The sequence below is a fragment of the Zootoca vivipara genome, chromosome 3 (genome assembly GCF_965207765.1).
Source record: "Zootoca vivipara chromosome 3, rZooViv2.hap1.1, whole genome shotgun sequence".
Taxonomy (NCBI): Eukaryota; Metazoa; Chordata; class Lepidosauria; order Squamata; family Lacertidae; genus Zootoca; species Zootoca vivipara.
Window position 1 is genome coordinate 26,865,703 of NC_142586.1, and position 20,860 is coordinate 26,886,562.

Genomic DNA, 20,860 nt, shown 5'->3' on the forward strand with positions numbered 1-20,860 from the left:
CAGACCTCTCTAATCCCTGGATCCAGTAAGTGTTAGAGTTTAATCAAGGCTTCAAATTTCTGGAATAGCCAGACAAGCTTCCTGGTGAGGTGATAGCCTGGGTGATGAGGGGGATTAAGCGGCTCAGTGCACGATGGCATATGAGTGCAGGGTCCCCACATCTCAAGAGATAAAGCCAGAGTTTAGAGAAGAGAGTTTGGAGCAGTGACCTAGAAGTAGAGCAGAAAGCTGGAGAGAGAATCGGAGCAATGCAGAGAGCAGTGGTTGATTTCTGTTTGAATCCAATCACTCCACTCTGGATCACAGCCGATTTGTTTTTGTGATGTTTTTGGGCTCAGCCAGCCCTTTCCATGTTCAGCACTTCCTCAGTGCTTTCACACACACACCCCAGCTGTACTAGTAGCTATTTCCAGGGCTCTCCTGAATGGATTTTTTTCCTTTTTGATCCCTTGGATTTGCACAAAACCAGAAAATTGCACAAGCAGATATAAACTGTGTGCTTTTGCATACTACTTGGGCGGGGAATTCTTTTAGAAAAACAAGGTCTGTGCACAGCTCTCTGCACCACAGACCCTGCTGGTACTTAATTGACAGAATCCACGGCGTAGAAGGCAGGGGCGAACACAAAAGGGATCACCTCCTGGTATGAATGGGAAAGACCAAAGTTGCTCCTGGATACAGACTGCTCCAGTCTACTTTGTATGGAGACAAAGTGGATTTGCAGCTAACAAACACTCAAATATGGACAAGCCCTAATAAATGGAGTCAAGGGCAGGGCTGCCTAGATAGAGATGGGCGTTCCATGGGGCAGGTTAAGGACGAAAAAAGAGTCTTGCTGGATCAGACCAAAGCCCCATGTAGGTCCAGTATCATGTTCTCACCATGACCAATCAGATGTCTGTGGGGAGCCTGCAAGCAAGACAGGAGTGCAGCAGGGTTCTCCCCACTTGTGGCCCTTTGTCTCTGAGCTCATAATATAACAGGCCTGCCCATTTTTGCAGCAGAATGGTAGTATAGGGAAGAGTCTCAAATCCACTCCCAGGATCTCCATTCTACTTTGTTCTACTTGGCAAGAAGTCGTAAAACAGGCTCTTCTTCAGAAAGAAGATGCTAAAGGAGGTTCTCTGTGTGTGTGTGTGTGTGTGTGTGTGTGTGTGTGTGTGTGTGTGTGTGTGTGTGTGTGTGTGTGAGAGAGAGAGAGAAATGTATTATTATTATTTTCTTTTTCTTTCCAACAGTTTCTGACGTCAAAGTGCCGCTGCTTCCGTCCCACAAGCGTACAGATATCACTATCTTCAAGCCGTTCATGGACCTTGATACTCAGCCGGTTCTCTTCATACCTGATGTTCACTATTCCAATCTTCAGCGGGGAGCTCATGTACGATTCCTCTTTTGCTTTATATCTGGGAGGGAGGGTGATAGTAAAGAAGTATGAAAGGTTATTTCTCAAAGCATAAAAAGTCTTTGTGGCAGGAGGAGACAAAGGGGGTGGGGAGTGAAAGAGGGTTGAGTAGCAAGTATATGGGGGTGAACAGGAGAGCAAGAGTAGGTGAGAATTCTTGAAAAGCCAAGGTGGTATGCATCCAGCAAGCACTTTGAAAGGACTGGGTTTGGGGGATTTGGAAAAGAGAGAAAAGGTGAGGAAGGGAGCAGTGGGCAGGAGCCTCTCCAAGCTTAGGCGAACAGTGAGATGGGAGATATATAGGTTGATGATGGATAAAGGAAGAAAGCAAAGCAGTAGCAGACAATGCCTAGTTCTGAATGGTTTCCAAAGCACTTTTCTACCAGTTGTCAAGGTTGCTGGGTACATGCAATGCAATTGTACTGATTGGCTATTAGGTTTTCTCCAGAACATGTAAAAATAACTGGACTTCCCCCCCCCCCCCGGTACCCTTTCTAGGTCTTTCCTGTTGCATCTGAAGAACTGGAGGGCGAAGGGTAAGATTTGTTACCACTTCCATACTCCAGAGCTGCTCAATTTTTTTGAATGAGGAACGCACTGTTTTGTTCTAGTTAACTCAGGGATGGGGAACTCATGGGCCTCTAGGTGTTACTGAGTTACAAACCCATCACCCCTGATCATTGGCCAATGTCTGCTGGGATGGATGGGAATTAAACAACATCTAAAGCAGGGGTGCGGGTGGCACTGCGGGTTAAACCACAGAGCCTAGAGCTTGCCGATCAGAAGGTCAGCAATTCGAATCCCCGTGACGGGGTGAGCTCCCGTTGCTCAGTCCCAGCTCCTGCCAACCTAGCAGTTCGAAAGCACATCAAAGTGCAAGTAGATAAATAGGTACCGCTACAGCGGGAAGGTAAACACCGTTTCCGTGTGCTGCTCTGGTTTGCCAGAAGCAGCTTAGTCATGCTGGCCACATGACCTGGAAGCTGTACGCTGGCTCCCTCGGCCAATAACGCAAGATGAGCGCTGCAACCCCAGAGTCGGTCGCGACTGAACCTAATGGTCAGGGGTCCCTTTACCTTTAAAGCAGGGGTGGGGAACCTTTTTGCCTCCATGGGCCAAATCCTTATCAGGATCTGCCTCGTGGGCCAAATGTGACAGGTGGGTGGGTCCACCACTTGACAAGATCGCTGGATTGGCAGGGTAGCGGGGACGCCCACCTGTCAAAATCCCTTGCCCTTTGCAAGTCTCTCTACACTTAAACCTCTGACAGTGGGGACTTAAAGGGGGAAGCCTTGCAAAAGCCTGGGAGCCAGTGTGGTGTAATCGTTAAGAGCGGTGGACCCGTAATCTGGTGAACCAGGTTCGCTTTCCTGCTCCTCCACATGCAGCTGCTGGGTGACCTTGGGCTAGTCACACTTCCCTGAAGTCTCTCAGCCTCACTCATCTCACAGAGTGTTTGTTGTGGGGGAGGAAGGGAAAGGAGATTGTTAGCTGTTTTGAGACTCCTTAAGGGGAGTGAAAGGTGGGATATCAAGTCCAAACTCCTCCTCCTCTTCTTCTTCTTTAAGAGAGAGCCCCCATATTCCCTTTCAAGTGGAGGAGATGTCTTTGCAAAAGCTTGCACACAAGCTGCTCCAAAGAGCACTTTTGCAGAGGACTTTTAATACCTGTTTTGCAGATGAACAGGAATTAAAATTCCTCTTTCTTGTTCCCTGCTGGGAACAGGACTGCGCAGACATTGCATGATTAAATACTGTCCTTTTGCCCATCGGCTGATGTCACCAGTGAAGCCAGCTGATAGGTGCGGTTTGGGGCAAGTGGTCTTGCAAGCTTTTGGATTGAGTGATCTGATGGCCTGGCTGGTTTTCTTGTAGCTCTGCCATGAAGAGGGGGCCTTATATCAATGAAGATGATTTTGCTGCCACCCCGGTTAAGCTGTCTCGAATAGAAGAACCAAAGAGAGGTAAATAACGCTACTAACCAGGAGGAAAAGAAAGCACTGTTTGGGTTGTACTTTGTAATAGTCCAGTATGGATTCTAAAAGGCAGGCTTGTGTTAGCTAATTTTGCCAGTGCGTGAGCCAGGTCCCCTTGACGCATTACAGGAGCAGGAAATTGAATCTGGCCCGTGGGCTGGATCCAAAAGGAAGATGTGCATATTACAGTTTTAATCCACTTCAGCCTTCCATTTTAGCTCTTCAATTCACGGAAGTCATTCAGACTGGCAGTGCTGCCCTAAATTCACCCCTATCGACCGGTATCTTAATATAATATAAACTGAAACTGTAGGTGCGGTACTATTATCGCCTATAGCAAATAGAACTTGGATAGAGTTCATTCAGAGGGGTGAATTAAGGGCAGCCAATATACTGTGTTCAGTTTCCTTGCTTTGTGTGATCTTGAGCCTCAGCACAGCTTTCCTCAGCGGTGACACATCGCAAGCACTTCAGGCTCCCTGTTGCAATGTGAAATGGTCTTCAATAGGCGCAAGGTCTTCACAGATGGGACAAAAATACCTAGCAAACAGAATTTCATGATTGATCAGTCCCTCATGCCACCAGAACATCACAAATCCAGCTTGCTGAATAACAGAGTCCCTCACCCAGTCTAGGTACACTTGACCCTGGCCCAAGTCATTGTGCTATTCCTAGAATGTAGGGGTGAGGGAGGTTAGTTGCTTGAATTCACATCTTTTCCCAAAAGCAAACTTTACCGTAATCGCTGAAAGCAACTCCTTCAACAAAGGTCCCATATGCACTATATATTTAAAGCAGTATTGTATCACTTTAACAGTCTTGGGTTTCCCCAAGAAATCCTGGGAACTGCAGGTATGTTAAGGGTTCTGAGAGTTGTTAGGAGACGGAGCTACAGCTTCCTGAGTGATTTAACAATCAATCCCCTCTTCCCAAAGAATTCCGAGTGCGACTGATTTCTCGTGAATCAGTACATTTTGGGAGACCTGCTGTTAGTGCACTGAGTTGATGGGCCCAGTTTAACTTTGTTCACGTAATTTAGAATATATGTAGAATATATGTGGACATTCTATGACATCATAGCAGTCCAGTCAACGTCCAGCCGAATGTCACCCTAGTTTGACTTTTGGAATTCTAAGATTAGAAGAACCACCTCATTCTCAAGGTGCGGGATGGGTTGCTCTCAATGAAAGCATTTATTGTGACAAGTCCCTGGAGTGTCCATTATGAGGAGTTATGTAAGTGCAGAATTATCTCCAGTCCTCTTTCCTCCTAGGCAGGCCCACACTCTCAAGCGTCTACCTGGTTTCAGAGAATGTATTTAAAGTACAGTGGTACCTCTACTTACGAATTTAATGCGTTCCGAACACACATTCGTAAGTCGAAAAAAATTGTAAGTCGAATCCCATAGGAATGCATTGGGAGAAAAAATTCGTAAGTCGAAGCAACCCTATCTAAAAATTCATAAGTAGAAAAAATCCTATCTAAACCGCATCCAAGATGGCGGACAGAGCTCCATTCGTAAGTAGAAACATTCGTAAGTAAGTAGAGTTATTCGTAAGTAGAGGTACCACTGTACTGCTTCTGATTGTTCTGGCCTGAAATACTTATGTGCCGCATTATAGCATATCACGTATCGTTTGACTAATAAATACCTAATGTTTGTTTTCTATCTGATTTTTTAAAAAAATCCTCATTGGCTTTATTGTTGTTGTTCTAGTGTTGCTGTATGTTCGAAAGGAATCGGAAGAAGTCTTTGATGCACTTATGCTCAAGAGTCCATCTCTGAAGGGTCTAATGGAAGCTGTAAGTTTGCAAGCTTCTGTAGCACCAAATTTTAGTAAAAGCTGGAGAAACATGATGCCCAGCTTTCTGTACTTCAGGGATATAACCTTGCTAATTGGCGTGGTTGTCCTATTGGTTTCAGCCATAGAAATGCCTAGTGAATTGTTCTCCCTAAGCCTAAAATTGCAGCTGTGCTTGAATCACTGCACCAACTCTGGACCCTGTTGGACCTGTGCAAATATTTTCTTTGATGGAAGAGGGGGGGGGGGAATGTTAAAACCAATTTCACTGCCAAAATGACCCTTTGGATGAAAAAGAAAGAACACAGCATAACATTAACATTAGATTTTCCACTGGTATGTTTTATGAACTGAGAAGGCAAGAGCTTTGGATACTTGTGTGTCCTCTTTGCATGCATCTCATGTACTTTGCTAATAGGAAGGGGAAGTACCGTAGAGAACAGAAAGGACAGCCACCAATCATAGCACAGAGGGGTGGGGCTAGGCAAAGGGCCAGTAAAGCTATTGCCCAGGATGACAATGGGAGCTCCAGGAACCAGACACCAGTCTAGCTCTCAGGAAACCCATAGATTTGGCCAGTTTGTGCCATCAAATCCTTACTTAAATATGCCAGGATATGCATGATCTTCACGCCCTCACACAAAACTTCTTTGGTCCTTCCAAAGGCTCTTACATCCTGGCTTGTTTTGAAGCCATTCATTATACCGGTAGTTCCAGGTTTGCATGCAACATGAGACCCTTGGTGAACTGTGACTTCCTGGTTTGTTTCCCCACTTGTGTAAATGACTGCATGTGGGTGCATGGCGCTGATGCATATCCTGACTTATTAAATCAGGATTAGATCATGCAGTCCACCCCATCATCCTCTGGAGAACAGCATGTGCCTTAGTTTTCTGTTGGCACCGAAAATGATCCTTGTTTTGTGGCTACAGGGCCAGCTCTAGGGGCAGTCTGGGTGGCGTGGGGTGCCAGGGCACCACCGTGCGGCGGAGCCGTGCGGAAACCGGGCTGCCTGCTGCGCCCGCCCACCAGTCGTGGCAAAAAACGGAGCGGGGCGGGGGTGCCGGAGCGATCTCCGCACCACGGCGCCAGGGCGCCCGACATGCTTGAGACGGCCCTGTGTGGCTGACCTCTTTAACTGCAAGTTCCTACAATTTGACTTTTTTTCTATTGCCAAAATTAGCATGTAATCTGTAATGAGGCAGAGAGTAGTGTTGATCTCATGTGAATGACCTTTCTTGCTCAGGTCTTGCCAGTGTACCAGGTTCTTTAAAAATGCTTTGTCTGTCTCCCTCTCTTTCTCTCTTCCCACCCCATGCTGCATAATGGATGAAGATATTCTTTGTGTATGCTTCTTCACACTCATAGGTATATAAAAAAATCTACTTCATTGCAAAGCTTAACCAAGAAACTATCAAGCCTATAATATATTTTGAGAATGTGGGCTGAAAACAGCCACATCTGAAGTCTTATTGGGGACATTTTCACAGGGTAATCCTATTTGTGTTGCAAGTAGAGGTGTAGAGCAGAAAACCACTCAGATCTGTGCTTTCTAGGTGTGGAACATGCAAAATAACTATTATTATTATTATTATTATTATTATTATTATTATTATTATTATTATTATGCCACCCATCCGACTGGGCTGCCCCAGCCACTCTGGGCAGCTCCCAACAAAATATTAAAAATACAATAGTTTTGTGGACGAGTCCTCAGTTCTGTGGTAAGAATTTGGCTTCTACACCAAATTCATTACCGCAGTGAGGGAACAGCTTTTAAATAAAACACGGAACCAAGAAAATTACAGGAAGCCCCAGCAGATCCAGTTAGGGACCCAGTTTATTTACTATTGCAGTCGGACAGTCTTGCCAACCAGAACCAGTTAGAAAAGACTGCCCAGACACACATACTGTACATAGTAGTCATAAATCATCAACGGTTCTTCTACATACATCAAGAAAGGTTACAGGTAAAAGGATATAAAGATACATGACTCCACACTGGTATCAACCTCCTCGGGGGTCTTCCAAAACCTGTGGCCTCAGCTTTTAACTTATCGGGCAGTTGTCTAGGCAACCAGACCTTCAGTAAGGGTTGCTGACATTCCTTTCCCATATCTCTCCCTGGAACCTCTCAAGGAGATGCCAGTGCCAACTCACAGCAGACGCAGGAAAACATCCTGCCATCTGTGCCACTTTCAGGGTCAGATAGGAGTGGTGGAACGCAGCATAGGAGGGAGGCATGAGTCACAAAATGCAGGCACACAGGAATCATTCATGGATTCATTCTAGCCCAAGGCTGAATACAATTAATATTGAAACATTTTGAAAAATCAACACCCTGGGTCTCTTAATTTTTATATCGGTTCCACTGCAGCTCAGTGGAGTGGTGTAGTGGTTAAGAGCGGTAGACTCGTAATCTGGGGAACTGGGTTCGCGTCTCCGCTCCTCCACATGCAGCTGCTGGGTGACCTTGGGCTAGTCACACGTCTCTGAAGTCTCTCAGCCCCACCCACCTCACAGGGTGTCTGTTGTGGGGGAGGAATGGAAAGGAGAATGTTAGCCGCTTTGAGACTCCTTCGGGTAGTGATAAAGCGGGATATCAAATCCAAACTCTTCTTCTCTTCTTCTTCTTCTTCTTCTTCTTCTTCTTCTTCTTCTTCATCTTCATCTTCATCTTCATCTTCATCTTCTTCTTCTTCATTTCACCCCCAGTCAATTTCCCAAAAGGAATCTAGCGCCAAAACAATTGCTAGGGTGTTGCTTCAGAGCTTCAAAGCACCAGATTCCATGACATAAATTTGCACAAAACCTGCAGATGCTAATTTGCAAATGTAGGTCTCCTAGTAAAATTACATTGGTGGGAGGCTCTCTGTGTGTGCTTCTCATTGATACTGCATTTTGTGGCCCGTCACACACAAAAATGGGCCTTGGTCTCCCTGGGCCCACCCCATAACAACATCTCTGCTATCCAGTAACCCTGATCCTGTTACTACATCCCCTGAATTCAGGTTTGCAACTACGTTTTTCTCAGAGCAGAGAGCTAGACTATATATATAGACTATATTTAACTGGAATATCTCAACAAATGCTCAGCCTGTGAATTTGCTTTTAATCAGAACTGACCTCACAGCTCATACAGAAAACCCTACTTCTGGTTTTCCTTTATTTTTCCTTTTTTAAAAGAAGAAGAAGAAGAAGGTGGGAATCAGAAACTCTTGCAGATCCACCCAGAGGCCTACCCTCTGCCCACCCTGACCTAGGCTGTTTGCCTTTGCTTGTCTGCCTTATGTATTCCTCCAGCTAGGATTATGGAGTTGAACCAAGCCTTTGGGAAGGCACAGAAGCTTTTGCCCTTGGGTTTCAGATTCCACCCTCTGATCTGAGATTCCTTCACAGCAGCTTGAAATGTCTTGCATGCAAGAGGTGCCCCTAAACTTGTGCCTTGTGTAAACTTGGCTGTTAAGGAGAAAGTGTGTGGGGTGGGTGGTGGGAAGTGATTGACATAACTCGATGGCTGCAACATAAGCTCCCCTCAATTGGAAACCAAACAAAAGTACGGAGATGCTGCTACAAAATACCCTGCCATCGAATGAACATTAGCATTTGGTGCTGAGGTTAGAACAAACCCTGAAATAATCATCTAACCAGGGCTGTTGATGGCTATTCGCCACAATGGCTATGCTCTGCCTCCACAGTTTGGTGGCAGCAATGCTTCTGGAAACCACAGGAGGGGAAGAGTGGTCTTGTGCTTGAATCTTGCCTGCTGGTTTCCCATGAGCATCTGTTCGGCCACTGAGAACAGAATGCTGGACTAGATGGGCCATTGACATGATCCAGCAGGCTCTTCTTTTGTGAACTGCTGTGTTGTGCCTTTCATGGCCTTGTATATTGGGGGGGGATCCTTTCTCCAGTTCCCAGGGTCTTCAGGTATGTTCTCCTGTTACCGTTGAGCACTCGGTTGGGTGAGACTGTAGAATGATCTTCCACAAGCTGCTCAGTCTTCTTTGTGGCTCTGACTTTCTGAGGGGGTCTGTGGACAGGATGGCTAGAGCATTCTACTCTCCTTTTATGGCATTCCCCCAGAATAACACCAGTGTCTTTCTTGCTTGCTCGATTTTTGGTTTGCTTAGAACACAGCACGTAATTAAAACACGGAGCTCACTGCATTGATGGCCACCAACTTGGATGACTTGGAAAGAGGTTTAGGCAAATTCATGGTGGGTGGGGATATCAATGGCTACCATCAGAAGTTACACACCTCTGAATACCAGTAGCTGTGGAGCAGAAGTGGAGAGAGTCCACTTCTGGCTTCCTATAGGCATCTAGTTGGCCTCTGTCAGAACAGGCTGTTGAGCTGGATGGAAGATGTACATATGTTTTTACAACTATTTCAGATGTTTGTGGAGAGTCAGGTGGAGTCTCTGACATATACTGACTGAGGTCATACTGTTCTCTCACGAGCTTGCACACAGTAGGAATCTCTTGCTTAAAAACCACTATGAACTCTTGTGCTCTTTTGTAAAGCTTACTATCTTGAATAGAAGGTTTGGATACTATGAAAGCAAAAGGTGTTCATTATTGCCAATAATTAAAATATTTGACCAATTTTTGGTTTTTGTAGGGTAGGAATGCTCAACCTGTGGACCTCCAGATTATTGTTGGACTGCACATCCCATAATCTCTGATCACTGAATGTACAGCAAGTGAGCCAGCCATAGTTGACCAAGCTATAGTTACATATGACTATGCTCTGCCATAGAATGAACTTATAAATCTGACAGGATAGACTGTGAGAGAAGGCAATCTGCTCTGCATCTTGGTTTCACCGCTGTGTGTTTGGAAGTTCAAACCATGGTTTCAGTCCTGTACAGTTAGAACATAGCTTGAATATTAGCGCAAACTCTAAATGCAATTTCTGAGGACTCTTTCATGTCTTATTACTTCATTTTTGCGATTGTTTTGCTTTTTGCTTTGTTTAGATATCTGACAAATACGATGTCCCTTTGGATAAAATTGGGAAAGTCTTCAAGAAATGTAAAAAAGGGTGAGTATGTTGAAAATAGTATCCCTCTGCAGCTTTGCAGGCAATATATAGCGTCTTACACGTTGCTTTTCAAACTCTCTGTACACAGATCTGCCTTCTCCCCACACTGAACCTGTTTTGAACAGGAGCAATACTGTTTCCCCCAGATACTGAGCTCTGAGAGTACAGCTGCCACACAGAATTAGAATGCAAAACTGAGCTAATCCAAGTGAACCTACCCTCACTGCAGGATTCCTCAGATGCTGGAGAGAGAGAGAGAGAGAGAGAGAGAGAGAGAGAGAGAGAGAGAGAGAGAGAGAGAGAGAGAGAGAACAACCCTGGGTTGTGTGCTAAGTCTTTACTCTTCACTAATAAATAGTTTTGCTAAGGGAAAAGAAATCACCACTTAGTTCTCAAGGCAGCAACAACACATCCCTTTCTTGTACTCGTTGCATGTTCTCAGAATACCCAGAAATAATCTCTCAGCAAGATGAAGTGGTATCTCTGGGACAATGGTTCCCAATTAGCTAAGTACTGTGAACCCCCTGTTTTATGTTGTGGTTGTGACACCCTGCGGCGCTCCCTAGGCTCAGCACCCAGTGCGGCGGAACCGGCCGTGCTGCCGTAAACTCGCCTCTGTTCTTATTACATGTTTGGTCCTTAAACTGTTTCTTTTGATAAACAAGTAACTGCAAATTTGAAATTGTAGGTAGCTTTCCTCATTAGGTAGCAAGGACCTAAGGGTATCATGGCAACAAGCACTTTGAGTATGTTAGTGTTTGCCAGATTTTGTCTGGCAGGCTGAACCTTTGTCTGGCAGGCTGAACCTCTAACTGTTTTTAAGTCGCATTTTAATCAATGTTTTATATTTGCTGTTAGCCGCCCTGAGCCCGGTTTTTAAACCGGGAAGGGCAGGGTATAAATAAAAAAAATTATATTATTTTTTATTATTATAACTCAGGGTTTCCCAAACTCTAGCTCTCTCTCTCTCTCTCTCTCTCTCTCTCTCTGTGTGTGTGTGTGTGTGTGTGTGTGTGTGTGTGTTGGACTACAACTCCCATCATCCCTGACCACTTGTTCTGTTGGCTAGGGATGATGGGAGTTGTAGTCCAAAAACAGCTGGAGAGCCAAGTTTGGGAAACCCTGCTCTAACTGGTCTCAATCTGCTCTGTGGTTTGCTAGAAAGCAGCCCCTATTTGAAAAAATAAAATAAAATCCATAAATTTCCCCAATACTCCCTCCAGCAGTTGGCAAGAGAACAAAGGGAACCTTGAGACCTAATGTAACTTTCCCCGTGAGACTTGGGTCCTGTTTTGTTCATCACAGAAGTGTTCAGTATTTTGTTAGGTTGACCTAGAAGATTATGATGATGATGATGCCCGTGGGTTCGTCTAGCTTTGTGCTGCCCCACTGGGTGTGTTTCCACTAGGCTTTAAAGTGTCCCATTTTTAATACTCTCTTATTTCCTTAGCATCTTGGTGAATATGGACGATAACATTGTGAAGCACTATTCCAACGAGGATACTTTCCAGTTACAGATTGAAGAGGCGGCTGGATCTTACAAGCTCACTCTCACCGAGATCTAAAACCAAGCTTGTTGGGGCCTCTTGCAGGGCTTTTAAATGAAGGTGGTGAACGCAAAACCTCTCATTACTTTTGTCCTCAGGATTTAAATGTGTCTCTAGGGAAGAAGCCATTTGTTCTTCCAGGGAAGAGTGCTTCCAACATTTCTGTCCTCTTGGGAGCAACACTGCACTTGGAATAGATAAACAAAAGACAATGAATTGGAATTCCAAGCCCCCCACACCCCAAATAAGAAAAAAAACACCCCCAGAATATTTTTACTAAAGCACTATACAATTGCCTGCATATCCCCTTTTGCTTATTAAATGTGCATCAGCTGGTAGTCTCTTACCAGGCTTCTCCCCCCCCCCCACTGAAAACTCCAATTGATGCTTACAGGAGTTCCAGACAGGTGGGGCAATGGACTCGTATGATGTTTACGACCGAATAGGGCATATTGCTATCATTTACTTCTTCAACATCTTTGGGATGTGAAACTGCCTTGCTTTATGAAGAACTTCCTTTAAATTACCGTATGAATCCCCTTGGTGAGCTGTATTTGTATATAAATGCAGTGCATTTTGAAGGGTTGTAAAAATGTACATATAAGTCATATAATATATACATATATATATATATGTAAGACAAGATGCATAAGATATCCGTGTGTGTATAATAAAGATTGATTAAATGTGGTGAAGCCCATTGGGAAGGACTGTATTTATATAAATAATACACTGAGAAAAGCAGCCTCAGTTCTAAATTAAATTTATGCTGCATGTGTTCAGTCCCCTGTAAGGGGGAATTGCCGGGGGGAGGGAATTTTTAGCATAGCATACTTAATATTTATCATCAAGTGATAAGGTGGGTCTGTCTCCATGTAAATTAATAAAGTTCAAGGTTAGAAGTAATGTATCAGTCCGGTAGTAAGCAGTAGTAAGGATGAGTCTATATTTTCTCCAAAGGTGCAAATGTGAAGAGATATAGGCCAAGTGTACCCTCCTTGAAGTTAAGATTTGATGCCTTGAACCTCAGGACCATAAAAACCAGTTTACCTCTCACCAATTTTCCCCTCTTTTTTCACTATAACCACCTTGTGTTTGGCACAGTGTTTATTTGGGGAACTCAGGCCGGACCTACACTGACCTGCTAAGCATTTTTTTAAAAACAACAACAACAACACATTCTACAACACTGAATAGCAGTTTTCCACTGTCGGTCGCTCACTGCTCTGCAGTGCCATCTGATGTTGCATTTTAATAACGCATTTTTAACGTTGTAAACAACAAGTGTAGATCCATCCTCTAGTCTGCCTAAGGGCAGCATATCTAGGCCTACAAGATACTGTACAAGCAAACCTCGTGGCTACTTCATACCTCCTTTCACATGAGTGAATGAACAAGTTAGGACGTCTTTGGTCAACTACAGTTTCCCATTATGTCTGAATCAGGAAACTGTGGTTAGTGGCTTCAGAACAAGCCATGATACAAAACCATAGTTTAAAGTTTTGTGATGGCTTTTGCCAAGGAAGGAACAAAGTGGTTATGTGCAAGACCCACGAGGCTCATTCACACCATGACTTAAAAGAAAGAAGATAGTCTAAATGCATGCATTCGTTGCCTTTTATCATGCAGTTTCATCATTTCAGTGATGTACCATTATGCCTATGTGGCCTCCTGTTAGCTTCACAGTTAGTTAATGGATATATGGTGCTGTTTGTGATTTACAGTGACCATGATTGTGGATGGAAAGTGTTTTACTCATCTTGTTTTTGATGCCAAATGTTATTAAGCCATGTTTTCAAGAGAAGTCTTATTTACTAGTAGAACTGCAGATAACTGTTGAACTTGGATGTAAAGAATCCCAAGTGCCTGACTGAATATAGTAGTAGTAGTAGTAGTAGTAATTAATAATTTTATTATTTGTACCCCGCCCATCTGACTGGGTTGCCCCAGCCACTCTAGGCGGCTTTGATATACAGTGGTACCTCAGGTTAAGAACTTAATTCATTCTGGAGGTCCGTTCTTAACCTGAAACTGTTCTTAACCTGAGGTACCACTTTAGCTAATGGGGCCTCCTGCTGCCACTGCACGATTTCTGTTCTCATCCTGAAGCAAAGTTCTTAATCTGAGGTACTATTTCTGGGTTAGCAGAGTCTGTAACCTGAAGTGTCTGTAACCTGAGGTACCACTGTATTGGCAAGCTTTGATATACTTCAGATATTAAAAAGAAGCAGCATAGATGAGGCCCAAACAGGAAACTTTATGGGGGCCTAAATTGTGTGGTGTATTTTTCATCTGAACAGCTTCCCACATGATTGCATGTCTTAGTTTTGACACCCACGCCACAGACGGCCTATGTAGACCTACCAAGCATGAAATATCAAAATTGCTCCTGCCCATTACAGTATTGGGGGTTTTCAGCAGCAATAGTTAAAGTGCTCTGAAAATTATTGCTCTGTGAGGGGGAATAGGGGTCACTTAACAACTCTCAGCATCCTTAGCAAACTACAGCTCCCATGAGTCTTTGGGGGGAAGTCATGACTGTTTAAGGTGGTATGATCCTGCTTTAAATGTGTAGTGCGGATGGGGCTCGTGATTTCTCAATGCTAGTACAGAGTTTTGCCTGTAATACCGCACATTATGCTCTTTGCGGTATGTTGAGCATCATTCAGGTCAATGAACAGTAGATATCCTTCTCTGTTGTGAGCATTGTTTGTTCTGCATGCGAGCTGCCTAGCAGCGGAACCCTGAAGAAAGAAATGTGCAAAAACCAACTGTATAGTTGGAAATGAACCCCCAAAAGCACCTTTCCTACAGGGAAAACTTACACAGGTTTTTGAACAGCCAAACAGCTATTGGTTTTAAAAAAAGAAGAAGCAAATATTGTTATCAAAAACAGCAACCTTTGAATATGCTGCAGTTTACACTTCATAGTTAGAGAAAAGGTACTTTGACAAGGTAATTTTTATACGCACACACACGTTAAGAGCATAATTTTATGTCTTTCGAAAACTGAAGTTTTCCTACAGTAATTGGAATGGACTAAGGAGGGGACGGAATCAAGTCTTTTTTGTGTTAAAAGGTTGAATTGATGCTTATTTATATACAATGCCTAAACTACTGATTGGTTTTCTGGGACATGGGGCTTAACTATAGCCATATTTGTAATGTTCTATGTAGTTGATTTTGGTCCTGTCTGCTATTTTGTGTCTAATTGAAAAATTCCTGTAAAAGCAAGAACTATTAAATTTTATATGTCAATTTGTAACCATTCTGTTACCTTTACCCAGTGTTTACAATTATTATTTAAATGGTTCCTTGAAGGGTGGGAAGCCGATACAATGCCTGCAGATATCTCAAACTGTGTTACCGTTCACCTTCACAGCTTCAATCAATGTGGAAAATCCTTAACTACAGTAGCATTTATAACCTAGAATGGTGAAAACTAGGGATTGGTGAAGAGCACACAAAAAAATGCTCTTTGTAGCTTTGTCCTAATACCCACCAGTTATTTTGCACGTATTGATGTATGAAGAGACCTTTCTAAAACTTGGCAAGCCACTATTTCCATTATTAGGATGATGAGATGGGGCCAATGGACGATTATCAGATGAAGGCAAAAAATTTTTTGGTTGGTTGCCCCCAGGACGCTTTTTTCAGCCGGAACTCAGTTCCGGCACCTCTCAGGTGGGTGCCATTGCCATTACAAGGGAGGTGTTCATGGTGAGTTCCTTCCGGCACCTCTTTTTCCAGAAAAATATCACTGGGAGGCACAATTGTCCAGTTGAGGGGTCCAAGAACCCTCCTTCCCCAAGTCTGCTCGGCTTCGGGAAGGAGGCAGGAGGCCTTCAGCATCCTGTAAGCGGCTTGGCGCCTCCTTCCTAAAGCCTGGGAAGCTTATACCCGGCTTAGGGAGGGAAGTACGATGCTCACATGTATGACATTGGGATGTAGCGACCCACCCACCCACCCCCATATCGCCCTTGCAACCTCTGGCCCTAACTGTTCCCCTACAAAAAAATTCACCACACGCCACTGCTTGAAAGCATTTGACTTTACTTATCTTAAGCCCTCTAGAAGCTGCTGGACTCCAACTCCCATCAGCCCCAGCCAGCATGACCAATGGTTGGAGATGTTGGAAGGTGTCATCTGGTGGACTTAGAGGTTCCCTTCCCTGCTCTTAAGTCGTAGGCACCAGAAAGCACTCAGTTGCCAGAGCTCTGTCCCTTTATTATTAAGTGTACCCTTATAGAATATCTGCAGCTGTTCTTGTTCAGCGAAAGGCACAGTGTAATGTCCCTATGTGTTTTCAACAAATGCTTCTTAAGTCCCCTCATCCATAAATGAAAAATCATTGAAAAATCCAATCTTGCTAAGGAGCTAAGAGAGGCATATATCACCTTCCCTTTCCAGGACGATCTTGTTCGCCTTTGCACACAGGCTGCAAATGAGCAGCACACCATGCCATCTGCTTGTTTTGCAATGTATATAATGTACATAATTGCTCTGGGCGCATGTACACATACCGGTATCCTCTGAGAAAGCGATGAAGAGCAGTGCCAACTAGATTGACCTGGCTGCTCTTATCATTATCATTGGCCTGCTTGGGCAATTGCCTAAATAAATGCACATGCCTTGCTCTGGCCTGTAGGACAGTGCACTTGGCGTTTGGCGGAGTAAACAAATTCTAGAGCAGAGGGCAGCAAATAGAACGGGGGTGGACTTTGGTAATACGGCACCCTGAGCGAGAGCAAAATTTAATGCCCCCTTTTGCTCTGCACTATGTCATAGTTTTGTACCCCCTTGGCTAGGTGCCCTGTGGGGGGTTAACTGCCACAAGGCCCTAAATCCAAGGGTGAGTACCTCCCCATGTACTGTATGATGTAGTGCAGGGACTAGGAAGGGGAGTTTGGCATCTTGGGATCAACTCTTTTCAACCTTTATATATATATATATATTATTTTATTTATTCAGAATATTTATATTCCTCTTTATACTCCCAGTAGCCTTTCAAAGCAGCTTACAAAAGCTTCTCAAAATTCAATCACATAACTGACAGATTCTGCTTGCACAATTCCAGTTGCTTGACAAAAGCAGCTCCCCCAAAATATAGGACTTCCTGTGATAAGGAAAGTGTGGGGTGACTTCTGCCGTAACACAATACCATTTCACTGCTGCACAAACAAATCAAAGGATGAATGTCCATAATGTTTAATAAGTGGTTTGTCTGGAAGCACCCCCTAGGAAAGCCATTTGAAATAAATGAACCTGCTTAAAACTGGAATGCCAGATTCAGCTTAGCTTTACTTCATCAACCTTGAGTACAGCCTTTTTATCCACTATTTCATTCCTTTTAGAGAGGGTTTTTATTCTCCTAGGAATCCTTTCAGATTGGATTTTGCCATCACCTTGTCTTTATCGGGAGTTTTCTCTGGGATGAAGCTGCCGTGTATTGTGGAGTTACAGAAACTTATATCCTGCATCCATAACCGTTTACAATTTACAAAGACATGAAAATAATAATAATTGAAGCCAGCAAAAAACAGTGCAATTAACCTCCGACTGAAGAGCTTATACTGTGTAAGTCAGAGATGGTTTGGGATAACAGTTGCCTTGTTGTTGAGTGCTTCAAAGCAGGCATCGTGAGGTAGACATAACTTGCAGGAAAGGCCTAAAATTTATTCAAGATAATAAGCTACGAAGAACACAACAATGTGGCTTCCCTTAGCAAGAGGCGCTGGTATCTTGTCTGGAGCGCAGAACAGCCAAGTCTGTTGCTTTGTTTCTCACTACTGCCACCCTGAAAAGTTCCTAGAATAGCCAGACTATAAATAAAATAGTGAATAAACATGTTCTTGGTCCCATATTGCCCAATTCACTTGCTTAAAAACACACACACAACCAAGTTCCAGTTTCCTGGGTTTCCAGGAAAACCCTCTGGCTTGCAACAGGACACAGATTTGTTGACTAAAGTTGAAACACAGCAACATCCTAGAAGTATCCAAACCTGAAGCCTATGGCTGTTTACTTGGAAATCAGTGTCCTGCTTCTAAGTTCAATAGGACTCGGTCCCAAGGAAATCTCTGTAGGATTGCAGCCTTAGAAAGAAAAGTGAAACACGAGTCCATTAGGGCAAATGTGGCGCTCCCATCTGCCCGCCTTCTTTTAATAATAATTTATTACTTATACCCCATGGGGACATCTGGTAACCCTAGATTAACCCCACCTGAACATAGTGACAGTCTGGAACTGCCCTCAATGGAACCAGGAGTGCCATCCCCTAGGGAACCAGAATATTTGGGGAGGGGGCTGCCCCCTGTGTTCAAAGTCCTGGCTCCTCCTCCTCCTGCTGCTGCTGCTGTGGAGAGGAAGGAGTGGTGGCAGAAGGAAGAGGAACTGCCAGCCATTGAAGCTGGTCTGCCACCCCCTGGCTCCTCCAATGTCCTTCAACACCCCCCCCCCAAAAAAACCTATTGGAAGTTGGTGCCTCTGAGTAAAACAAAAGACCATGTTTGAACATGTTTGGCTAATTTTCCAGCCAGATGTTTTGTTCTATTTCATTAGTAATGATTTTTTAAAGTGACCTGAATTTCCCTTCCACAGGCCTACCAAAATAATGAAGAAGTATCTACTCTATACCACACAGGAAGGAGTCTATTTGTTCTTTCCTTTCTTCAAAGCCCAATTCTTCACCAAAGCTTTTCCTGAACCATTGTTAACTGATCTGCATTTTATCAGCCAACTCCACCCTTGCTGGTTTGTGTTTGTTTGTTTTAAATAATAATCACAAGGCTTCTGCATCAGGCATAATTGGATAATCCAGTCATTGCCCATGATAAAGCAGAATTCACCATCCTTGCAAAGGAAATGGCCTGCCCTGTTGCAAGACTCCAAGCCCCAGAGCAATGACTCATTACACAGAAATGCAAGGATAGGAATCCTCGGAGAACAGATAATGCTTCATGATAATTATCAGTATTATTTTACTGAGGGTGGATCATTCTTATTTTTTGAGGGGAGGGAATGGGCATCAGCTATGATAAATTTGGGGCAAATTTTGTGTCAGAATGTTGAATTATTGGGGCTGGGGGAGACCCAGATTCAAATCCTGATTCAACTGTGGCTCTCTACATCACGCTTGGCCCTATAAAGTGTTGGGTTTTTTTGTGTGTGGTAAAAATAAAATAAAAATGTGTATGTTTCCATAACATAGAATGTGATAGCTGGCTTAGTCCCAAATCCTAAATAAGATTTCCAGAATGATAAAGAGCAGAATGCATCTCACACATTTATGTATAAAACAAAAATCTTGCTTTTTTTAAAAAAAAATAATAATCACAAGGCTTCTGCATTAGACATAATTGGATAATCCAGTCATTGCCCATGGGTAAAGCAGAATTCACCATCCCTGCAGGCCACTTCCTCCTCTGGGTGGAGGAAACAGTTCTAAGAAGGTGGGGGATCACTATGTTGCAGGGGTTGGCCAATTTTTTCAGCAGGGAGGCTGGATGTGTAGTTCCCTCAACCTCTATGGACCACTTGGATTAGGTAGGAATGGCTGCATACCTGTTGGTCACCTGACATCACCATAATATCAGTTGAAAGGTTTTCCTTTGCCCTGCCAGAACTAATGAGGTCCATATGATGTAAGAATTGGAGGACCAGGGTGTAGATTTTATTAATTTTAAAAAAGTTCCAACATTAATTGTATTGAACCTTTCTAGTCTCGATTTTGTGTGCCTGCCTATCACGACTCCAACGCTGCATTCCTTTTCTATCTAACCCTGAAAGTGGCACAAATGGTTATTTAAGGATGTTGTTCTAGTTAATATCAGAGTGAAAAATCCAAACCTTGAAGTTTCCTGGGAAATAGGAGAGGCAAGGGAAAGTGAGATAAAGAAAGGAATCTCAACAGCACCACAAAGGCCTGGGTGCCAGGGGAATGGTGATAGAGGTGTGACATTTGAGACCAATTGTTTTGGGGCGGACACCCCAAGGAAGTTGATATCAGTATGTAGAAGGGTGTTTAGAGATGTTTTGATGACTCTTTATGCACTGTGTGTTAGTAGCATATATATATAAGCTTTGTTCTGCAGTTGAGCAGCTGGTTGGCAAGGCTGTCCTATTGCAATAAACCAGGTTCCTACCGAACAGAGAGATTGTTATTATTCTTTTGGTTCCTTGTTTTTTTAAAAAAGGTGCTCCCTCACCTGGGTAAGAACAAGGTGGTACAAAAGTAAATTTTTACCTCACACAGACCTGAGGTTTCCCACCACTGCTATCTTCCAAATGTGTGATGAATACAATGAAATGGGTCTGTCATTGATTGATTGATTGAATTTATATGCCTCCCTATACCCGGAGGTCTCAGGGCGGTTCACAGAAAAGATATCACTGTCAACCTACCGGTATCTCACAGTATGCTGCTTTAGAAATAAGACATGCTTCTCTTCCTCAGTTAAAACCTAGAATACCCTCTGCCTGTCATACTTTAAAAACATGTCCTCAATCTATTTCTTTGTCTTTTTTTCTTTTTAAAGAAAGAGTGTTTTTTTTGGGGAGTGAAGGGCCAGGCTGTTCTCTTACTCTCAGGTAGTGCTGAATCAGTGCCCTCCCCCCCTCTCTCTCTCTCCCCCCTCTCCCCCCCCCCGCACCGCCCAGGTCTCAGGGGAAGAGTTCCTGCTATGTTTGGATTAGGTGCTGAAATGTAGTACAAGGCACCCTGACACAGATTTGACCCCTTGCTTCAGGACAACGCTGTGTGGAACGTGGCTCATGTCACTGCCAACTCCCAAATGCCAAGCCTGGTGGGGGTTTTCTTTTGCACTTCCACAGCATGCCAGCAACCATTCAAGAATCCTTCTCATTTGTAAAAGGGACAGCTGTCGCCCCATTCCCAAGTTCACTTCTATTTGAGAACTGCTGCGGAGGCAAGCTGTTCCTCTCTGTGCTTTGACCTCTCCCCTAGTTTCGGGCTGCCAGGCTGGCATTGCTGGCGTTTTCAGGACTTGCCTTGGCCTCTGACCCCCTTTTGCTTGGAGCAAAGGTGGGGAGAAGTGGCTGAGGGGCAGGAGGAGTGATTTGGAACAA

The 20,860-nt window shown here is 43.9% G+C and overlaps 1 protein-coding gene across 4 annotated transcripts in view; it reads left to right on the forward strand.

The window, feature by feature from the left end:
* GRHL1 (grainyhead like transcription factor 1) overlaps positions 1 to 12,473 on the forward strand; it is a 60,422-nt gene extending 47,949 nt beyond the window's left edge. For 2 of the 4 annotated variants that reach the window (XM_060272478.2, XM_088665716.1), the window contains exons 11-16: positions 1,239 to 1,378; positions 1,901 to 1,938; positions 3,277 to 3,365; positions 5,095 to 5,180; positions 10,162 to 10,226; positions 11,677 to 12,015. In XM_060272478.2, the coding sequence (XP_060128461.2) occupies positions 1,239 to 1,378; positions 1,901 to 1,938; positions 3,277 to 3,365; positions 5,095 to 5,180; positions 10,162 to 10,226; positions 11,677 to 11,791 (533 nt within the window). In that variant the 3' untranslated portion in view covers positions 11,792 to 12,015. Of the gene's footprint in view, positions 1 to 1,238; positions 1,379 to 1,900; positions 1,939 to 3,276; positions 3,366 to 5,094; positions 5,181 to 10,161; positions 10,227 to 11,676 lie in introns of all 4 variants that reach the window. The other 2 variants (XM_035109865.3, XM_088665715.1) reach the window with 1 other exon arrangement.
* Positions 12,474 to 20,860: the final 8,387 nt, after the last annotated feature.